We start from the raw sequence: 10,165 nt of genomic DNA on the forward strand, positions 1-10,165 counted from the left end.
CATATGCGTGAGAGAGCTGAGTGTGTGACAGGTGGGTATATTCAAGGTGAGTTGTATGAGCGAAAGGGTTATGCCAGAGAAAAACCAAACATGAACATGTGGGGAACAGCAGATTTGTTAGGATTGGGGATGAATTGGCTGTGTAGGGTCTGTGAGAGCAGAGAAGGAAAGGTGAGAGTCAACGTGAACAACTGCATCAGCTCCAAGAGCTGAGAAGGAAAGGTGGAGGTCGAAGTGAGCAACTACGTCGACTCTACGAACTAAGAAGGAAAAGTGTGGGCCACTATTGGCAATGTTAATGGGTGCAAGGCACAAGCAAGAGGAAATAATGTTAGTGACAGATTTGACATGGTATGCAGGTATGGGTGAGATCAGACAGTGACAACAGAGGGGATGTTGGTAGAAAGGTAGTGTAGAAGTCACAGGGAAGTGTATGAGTCTGTGAATAGTGCAATATTAATAAATAGCACCGCAAAGCGGGCGTAACTCCTCAGCCCATGCATGGTGAAAGGAAGCCGTGGCGGCCATATTGAAAATCGCAGCGCGCCCATTTTCGAAAGGAACCTTCTTCTACTCAACCCCAAAACACACTGCAAAAATGAATTTAATCGGACAAGCCGTTCTGCTCGAAATTGATGGAAACCAATTTCAAGATGGCTGCCGTGGCGGCCATATTGAAAATGGCAGCGCGCCCATTTTCGAAAGGAACCTTCCCCTACTCAACCCCAACACACACTGCAAAAATGGATTTAATCGGACAAACCGTTCTCCTTGAAATTGACGGAAACCAAAAGTTGACGGACGCCCGCCCGCCCGCCCGGACAACATCCGTGACGACAATACCCCTTAGCCCATTGGGCTGAGGGGTGAAAAGTGAATGTCAGCTTCTTTGAGGATGTGATGTGAATGGAATATGGTGAGGAGGTAGTGGACTCTAATGCAAACACTGGATTGTACAGGCTAGAGTGGTGTTATTATATGGTGTTAAAGCAATTTAACATCTGTTTAGATCTGATCATGTTCGGACATGCCATTTGGGAGAAGTGAGAGCACGAGTCTAGGGAAAGGGTCAAAGTGAAATTATAAAGTTGGAAGTGGTATGGTTCAGTGTTGATAGAAGTATTGAAGGGGAAACGATCGCTCCCTAAAAAAAACAAGACCGAAAGTCTAACAGCGGCATAGCCGTAGTACTCTACTCGCTGTAGCGTACAGCTGTCCGTGTGTAAAAACACATGACAGGTTTGAACGCTTTGACGACAGGTCCGACCGCTTCGACGACATGTTCGGCCTGTACAGCATATAAATTAAAATGTTGGTCGGTGGAGTCAGCCGTAGTACGCCTTCGTACGCCGTAATGACATCATAGACGTAATGACTTAGCGTGATGGACGGACACAAAACTGCCGCTACTTTAATATATAGAATATAATATATTTTAACCTCCAGTAACTTTACAGTCACTACGAAGGGATTAGTGTTATGATTAGATTTACTATAATATTAACATTACATTATCATTATGATGAAAATGATATTACTATCAAAAAACCGAGGCTAATTCCTTACTTCTGTGGTTATTAGTACCGTACACCTCTTATCATCGATTCATGAACCATACACCACTTCAATCTAGAAACTTTGCAATAACGACAAATGGATTGCAGTGTTACGATTATATTTATTATATTATTGGTATTAACGCTATTATTATTATAACGAAAACAATAGTACTGTATTAAGAAACCTGGGCTAATTTGTCCAAAGCAGTCTGAAGGTGAGGCATAAAGGCATGAAGCCAAAGGCCTATTGGTTGACACGTGCTGTGTCGTTGGAAGATCCGTAACGTCTATGCTTTTGATATTTGATGATCATTTTAACAATCGGTTTGTTTGTGTTTCACACTGAATGAAAAAGGTAAAGGTAAAGCATGGTGATTGTGATATATGGCAGGTTCGACGATATGTTCGGCCTGAATGGCATAGGAATCAAAATGGCGGAGTGTGGCGTCAGCCGTTGTACACCGTAATGACATCAGACGTAATCACATCACCCTGTCATGTGACCAGATCCTCAGCTCTGATTGGTATACGTTTGAGGGGACATACATACATACAGACGGACAAACACTGTTCCAGACGGCTTTGCCCTATGGGTTACGCCGTAAAAAAAATTCCGTTAAGAAATGTATAACCTTCCATTTTTGAGATCTTCATCCAACGCAAGAATAAAAGGCTTCCTTTATTACTCGTATATCATGTTATTTTTACCATGGACTGCTATCTGCTCGTTGACCAAAATGCAATGCGACTGGTCACACAACGTCTGTGGCTACTAGATCTTGAGCACTGAGGCAAGGTATCCTGCAATGAGTGACATCTCCTGACCCCTCGAAACCTTTCTTCCATCAACAAGAAACAAATCATGAATGTGATAGAAAGCTTTCCACTTGTGTGTCTGGATGGGTGCAGTGACAAGTGACAACAACACTTAAGGAGCAAGACAAGATCCAGGATAAAACAGTTCATTTGAATGGATCCTCATCCACGAGCTTAACCATTCACCCAATTAACCATCAGTAAAAATGATGTTGCCGTGCCAACTCGCGAACCAGTGATGGGATTTTGAACAAACTTGGTAAAAGTATATATGATGAAAAGATGAACTGATTAGATTTTGAAGTCAAGAGGTCAAAGGTCAGAGGTCATGTCAGGTAAAAAAGTGATAAATTGAGAACAGCTGAATGGATTTAAATCAAACTTGGTACAAGTATTATAATGATGTAATAACGTGGGCGGAGGCATATCGGGAGAGGTCGTGACATCGAAGTGTCGTAGTTTTAAATTGTTTTGATGGAACAGGCAAACATGGAAAGAGCAAATGAAGCTAGCAAATATGCAGCACATGGCTGCTGGTTGCATCATTTTCTGGGTGTGTGGCTATGCCACTAATGCAGTACCCCCTGTAGGATAGCGAAGGAATTTGTAATTTTCTCATGGTGCAAATTCCACCAGGGATCTTCAACATCCACCAGCTAATGCTGACAGACGGGACGAACGGTTTAACATCTCTCAGTGGGACGGCATATACATCGATGCTTTGTCCTGCACGGAAAAACAGCAGGATGACAGGTTATATCTGGGTCAGGATTCAGACCCAAGCGAGACGACCTATACCTCTATGGCTATCCCACCAGTGTAGATCAACTTTTTTTGGTATTCATCAATGATTTTTCTGACTCTCTGGAAAATCCTCTTTATCTCTTTGCTGATGACTCAACTCTCTGCCGCTCCATATCTCAACCCTCTGATCAGCAGGCAGCAGCCTCTTCAGTCTTCACTCTCTGCAGACCTGGACAAAATCACAAACTGGTCAACCAAGTGAACATGTCTTTCAATCCTGACAAATCTCACACTTTTACTATGTCTCTCCGAAAACACGGTCTGGAAAACCCTCCCATCTACTTTCTCAACAATCCTCTTGAAGAGGTTCTATCACTCAAGCTTTTGGGCCTCTATCATCCATGATCTTTCCTGGGAAAACCACATTTTCAAGCTGGCCTCCAAGGCCAGTCGCCGACTGGACATCCTCCATCGTGCGAAGTCCTTCCTTGACACCTCTGAGCTCCTCACCACATACAAGGCTTTCATCCGCAGCTTGATGGAATACTGCTCTCCCCTCTGGGCTGATGCTCCTGCCTCACACCTAGCTCGGCTTCACGCTGTAGAAACCAAAGCTTTCAGAATCATTGGTATTTCCCACGATGAAGCTAACTCTGAGGGCCTTTCATCCGCTCACCGCAGGCAGGTTGGTGGTCTTTCTGTCTTCTACCGACTTCTCTCTGGCCTAGCTCCCCCAGCTCTGTCTGTGCTGTGTCCCCCAAATATTCCTGCAGGACGCACAAGAACTGCCAGCAATCCTCTTCTTGTGAAACTGACAAAATCAAGACTCTCTGCTCACTAGTGATGGGCGTAATCGATTACTTTGATTACTGTTAAGAACGGTGGAGTAATCGGTTACTTCATGAGTAGTCGGTTACTTGGATGAGTCGATGGTCGCCGATGTCCTGATTGACAGATGCCAAATTCTATTAAATTGTTATAAAAGCTATTAAATTGTTTTATTTCGCTCGTCTTGTCTCAGAGATGAAGTCAAACGCAACTGCTGAAGCTTCAGGAGGCAGCACTTCATCTGCAGCTGGAACAAAGGAAGAAGAAGAAGACGACATGTGGTCCTGGTTCAGCAAGAAAGCCAAGGCATCTGAAAGTCACCGCACCCAATTCACCGAGGCGACAGTGGAAACAGATTCCTATATGAAAGTGAAGCTCATTGGGATGAAAGAAAATCCCCTCGCATGGTGGAAAGAACACGCCGCTGGATACCCTCTGTTGGCAAAGCAGGCAAAAATATATCTCTGCGCACCAGCAACATCTGTGCTGTCGGAGCGACTTTATTCCAAAGCCGGAGAGCTGATTTCAGAGACGAGAAATCGCCTCAAAGACAAGCATGTCAACATGTATTTGTTCGTTAACAAGAACTTGTAAAGTCATGTTCCTATATTGTACATGTCGTTAAAAACTTGCTGCAAATAAATTGATTTCGTCTTCATTTTCATTTTTTGCATTGCGATTGTAACAATGATTTGAAAAATAAACTTGAAAAGACGCCCCCCTCCCCAAAAAAAATCAACTCAAATATTACAATAAATAACTAGTCCCCGTCTCTAACAACAAACAGCAACCCGTCTCGAACCGCCCCCTCCCCTCCCCCCCCCAAAAACACAAAAAAAAACTGAGTGACAAAAATCAGACCAAGTCGTCGATTACTCTCGATTACTCCTTGCAAAAGTAATCAGTAATCGCGATTACAAAGAATCGATGGTATCGCCCACTACTGCTCACCTTCACCCTTTTATACCTCCTTTTCCCCCACATCTGGAACAAACTCCCACACTCTCTTCAATCCCACTCCTCCCTCCAGGTCTTTAAAAATCTTTTAAAATCTCCAGGTAAATCTTCCGCCATTCAAAACCTTGATCTTTTCTACCCACATTAATACACACCAAATCCACCTCTTTCAATCTCCGACTTCAGTCTTGAAATTCCTAGTAGTGTCAATTTGTTTTATACCGTGTACCCTTTCCCTCCCCATCCTCCGTTCCACACCTCCCCCCTACCCCCCACCCAGTCCTCTCCCTTCCACAGATCTCCCGATGTCCCTGTCCTCTACTGTTGTGCTTGTGTGTTAACCTCTCTCTCCCCATCTTGTCTCCCCCTCCCTTTATTGTTTTATGTGTCAGTTCATGTCTTTGTGTTTTACGTGCTAATGTGTGTTTAATGTGCTAGCTCTTACACAAGCCTCGATGTTGTATCCAAAAATAATAATAATTATAATAAATAAATAAATAACTTCATTCGTAAAGACAAAAATAGAGGAAAGAACAGGATTGCCTAAAAAATCCCACAACTTTTGTATACAGGTACACAATAAATAGGTGACCCATCAGCTATTAGTCTTACTTTACTTTCCAGGCCTGCTTTTTTTTCCCCCTGCCCCCCCCCCCCCCTCGCTCAGTGATGCTAACAAAACTCACCAATACACACTCCACGTATATCTTGCTGGAAGCCAAAGTTGCATTCGCAGCGGTAGCTCCCTGGTGTGGGTACGCAGCGTCCATTTAGACAAAGGTTTGTGTAGTGTCGGCACATATCCACCGTTTGATTCAGCGTTGATATGTCTGGACCTGGGGTTAAAACGAGAAAGGATCATAAAAGGAGAATTATAAACATTAGAAGAAAATCTGTGTTAAGTGAAATGACATTTGGCCTAACCTATCAGTGGTAATCCTTGCCTGAGCATTTTACATGATGCTATCACTCTCTCTCCTCCCCACCTCCCCACACACAGGCCTCCCCACCACATAAATACCGCAGACATGAAAAGCTTCCAAGTGACTTTACAGATCAATCAAACATAACAAGCACTGTGGATCATTCAAAAAGAGACACATCATCTCCAACATAAAAGATTATATAAGATGTTATATAATCACAGATGTATAGAATGGTGAGCTATGTAGACACACGATGTCCAATTTGTTCAAAATTGTGTTTCAAATTCTAAATACAAAAATTTAATTGATCCAAAAGAAAACTTGCACATATTTTGTTAACATGATTGGCTGATTCCTTCCTCTGTTCTAATTCCCCATAAAACCGAGCTATCTACATATTACCAGGAGAAAAATGGTGGAACCTTGAATCCGCCCTGTCCGACATGTGTTTCGTACACAGTCTTTCCCTTCTCCCCATCACTGCATTCCATTCCAACCTCATTTCGATTTTCTTCACATTCCTTTCTAAGTGTCCACACCCCTTTTCCCAAATGTAATTTTTCCAATTTGCTTTGGCCATTCACATGAAGCACCATGAAGAAACTATCAACATGACCTACTTAAGTAAAAGTCGTTTGAAGCTTATATGTAGTCGAACACCTTGACCCTCATTAAATAATCTCATCAGGAAATGGAGACTTTCTGCTTTGGTACAGAATGATTAATGATTCTTAAATATTTTTGAAGCCATCTTCAGACACTGCACTCTAGTCTATTTGTAATGAGCACCCAACCTAAAGGCCATAGGAATCCAGGTGTGCATTGGCTAATCTGCTTCTTGTTCACCCATGACCCCTCACCCCCTTGTCTAAAATGCTATCTTGAAGAATGTGATGCAGTTGGAGCTCCTGGTAGTTCTATTTCAATATATATGTACATATATAATGAATATCTACACTATAATAGTCATACAGTCTGTATTTCCATCTATTCAGGGTGGGGCTTCTCCATTCAGGGTGGGGCTTCACCCATTCAGGGAGGGGCTTCACCCATTCAGGGTGGGCCTTTCCACATTCATGGGGGGCTCCACCCATTCAGGGAGGAGCTTCAAAATCAAATCTCCACCATTTTGTTTGATCCATATCGCTTTGAAACTGAGGCCTCGTAAGCCTCTTTTGTAAGGCTCATTCTTTTGACTCTCTCATGGCTTTATCTCAACTCTAATGCGAAGTATGATTTCATTTTCCATAGTCGCTAAAATGGTTTAAGACTCGGTTGCAAAGAACAGCAAGAAAATTGGACGAAAGTTAGCGTTTTTAGACAAAAATGCATTTTAAATATTAAGGCCTGTAATATAAAGTCCATTCAGACTCCCTCATGGCTTTACCTCAACTCTAATTCACCATCCCATTTCATTTTTAGTAGTTGCTAAGATGCTTTAAGACTTGGTTACAGCAAAAGATGAGAACATCGGAATAATATTGGCGTTTTATTGCCAAAAATGCATTATTATAGCAAAATGCAAAGGGTATGAATACTTATGTCAATGTGATATTTCAGTTTTTTCTTTTTAATAAATTTGCAAAACTTTCTAAAATCCTGTTTTCTCTTTGTCATTATGGGGTACTGAGTGTAGATTGATGAGGGAAAAAATGAATTTAAACGATTTCAGCATAAGGCTGCAACATAACAAAATGTGAAAAAAGTGAACGGGTCTGACTACTTTCTGAATGCACTGTATATTATATATACAACAACAACAGGCACTGTATATATATATATATATATATATATATATATATATATATATATATATATATATATATATATATATATATATATATACACATGCGGATAGGTCTTCGTTGACATGGCTTGGACTATTGTGATACCTCATTTGTTAAACTTTTTGAATACCCCGCATATACCCCCTTAATATCCAGGCAATGATTAGTTGGCAGACCAAGCATACGTTTGCATTTGTGGTAAAATACTGGGAGTATAACTGCATCATTAGTATGTTTGATATGTGCACCAGTGCTTAGGCCACAAGAGTTGTGCAAGACCCTTTGGTCTTTGGCTTTCACAACGATAATAATGAAGCAGCAATGAAGATAACTGCACAACCCTAGAACGAGGTGCTTGTAATATAAAGGGACAGCCAAAGTTGATGAAACAGCATAAATCTAAGCCAACTCCAGACCAGATATCTGATTCCAGCAGAAAGTCCAGTTGAAAAGATTCCGTAAGCCTCCATGATCCCTGCATGTAATCATCTGGCAATCCACGATTAAGCCGCAGTTCAAGCAAGATGCATGTTTATTTTCTCAAGTTCCAAACATCGGGCTTAATGAAGCCCAAAAACGTTTTCTTTGTGAATGTAACAGGAGTTGGCATCAAGTACAATTCTTGTGTACATACTCTGAATACCAAGTCAAGTTAAAAGAATGGATTTCCCAGGCGATTTAGGTTACAAGCATGAGCCATATAATATAGTACAACACCAAAAGACCAAGCCATCACTCCTTCCAAACCCGTTACAACATTCAAGGCATCTTGTAATGTTTGGACCTTGACGCCTTCAGCAAGAGATGAGAGCAAAGACATGCCATCAGGGCTGCCCAGCATCGTTGTGGATGACGTAATCGAAGTTCAGTGTGCTCTGTCACGGACAGGCTAACGATTTCCAGCTGCCAAGCCGTTAACACACAGAAACAATTACCGCTTGCACCCGGACGTCTGGGGTTTGGTCTGGCAGCATAAAGCTAGGTGAGTGAGGCTGAGAATGGCTGTGGGCCAGTAGAATAACCGTGGCCTGTCCGTGCTGCAAGAGTCAGCCTAAAAGTGGGCCCATGTGGTCTCCACTCGATCTTTTTCTGTCAAACAACTTTATGTTGCATCACACAAAGTAAAATTACTAAGGGCATGTCAAGGGACAAAGGATAGAGCTGCATACACAAAAAATAATATTTAAGTTTGACTTCCTGTACGAACATCCATTGATATACAAGTCGATGATGTAACAAATGGAATCTGTGATATTAGCCAGGAAGTAATCCTTGTTACTTATTTAGTGTATAAAAGGCTCAAGCCTGAGTCTCCTGTTTGATTTTATAAGCTTGTCTTTCTTTTTAATATGTGAGGGTGGTTCAAATTCACCTGGTTAGAAAGTCAGACCCGGCCAACTTGGCCCAAAAAGAAAAAAATTGGCCCAAAAAAACTTTCCCCAGCCAACCCCACAAAAAGGCGTGAATAATAGAGGCCATTAAAATAAGTCGTAGCTGCAGTCAATTTCACTGCTGGACTTTCGCTTATAAAATCTCTCTGAACAGCAGGGCCACAACTTGTTTTTAGTGCCGTCTAAAGGTCACTCAGTCAAGGATTACAGTTAAACTTTGAGGCATTTCTTTGCCTGTTGGTCAGACATTTACCTTCATCTTTAGAGGTTGCTTGTCCTACATTGCCATGCAAGAAAGTAGGAACTTCTTAAGTTCAATACTTTTAAAAATCCCTTCAAACTGCAGTGATCGATAAAGGAAACTTTACAATATGGTCATCCCAGGTGAGCCAACATTCCTCTGTATGTCTAATAATACTGTATTTATTTGTGCTTCCTGTATAAGGTTTACTACTCAGTTCCAGAAATACTCAGTTCCAGAAAGAGGATAATAAGCTTGTTACATACACGTCAGGTGGGTCGACGACAACCGTTGACTACCTGATGGTGCGTAGGCGAGATAGGGGGCACCTCCGAGACACAAAGGTGATCCCGGGGGAGGAGGCTGTTTCACAGCACCACTTGGTTGTCTGCGACGTAAGGGTGAAAGGTGCGAGGAGAGCTCGGCGGGTGAAGTACCAACCGAGAATGAAGGTGTGGAGGTTGAAAGAGGTGACAGTAAGGGAGGCATTAAAAGAGAGGCTGAGTAGGGTCGAGGATGATGTGGTTGAGCTTGAAAGTGGTTGGATGTCAATGAAAGCTAGTCTGTTGGGAGCCGTTGGTGAGGTATGTGGATGGACAAAAGGACCACCGAGGCACTCGGAAACATGGTGGTGGGATGATGAAGTTGGAAAGAGAATTGACGAGAAGAGGAAGAAGTTGAAGGAGTGGCAGAAGGCGAAGGGTACGGGAGCAGAAACAGCAGAGCATGAAAGTTATAAGGCAGCCAGGAAGGCTGCAAAGAAAGAGGTAGCAAAGGCGCAGGAGGTATGTAGGAAAATGTTCAGAGAACGCTTGGATTCGGAAGAGGGTCAGAGAGCGGTATTCAGGATTGCAAAGCAGATAGCGAAAGAGAGGTGTGATGTGATGGGGGTGAGCTGCTTGAAGGATGAAGTGGG

General features: G+C 42.4%; 1 protein-coding gene across 1 annotated transcript in view; it reads right to left on the reverse strand.

Annotated features, from left to right (window-relative positions):
• Positions 1-8,458, reverse strand: part of LOC144893056 (fibrillin-2-like) — a 46,553-nt gene extending 38,095 nt beyond the window's left edge. The window contains exons 1-2 of the mRNA XM_078782677.1: positions 8,365-8,458; positions 5,591-5,740 (exon numbers count right to left, since the gene is read on the reverse strand). Of these exons, the coding sequence (XP_078638803.1) occupies positions 5,591-5,740; positions 8,365-8,458 (244 nt within the window). The remainder of the gene's footprint in view (positions 1-5,590; positions 5,741-8,364) is intronic.
• Positions 8,459-10,165: the final 1,707 nt, after the last annotated feature.

This window comes from Myxine glutinosa, chromosome 7, assembly GCF_964187855.1.
Source record: "Myxine glutinosa chromosome 7, kmMyxGlut1.1, whole genome shotgun sequence".
Classification (NCBI taxonomy): Eukaryota; Metazoa; Chordata; class Myxini; order Myxiniformes; family Myxinidae; genus Myxine; species Myxine glutinosa.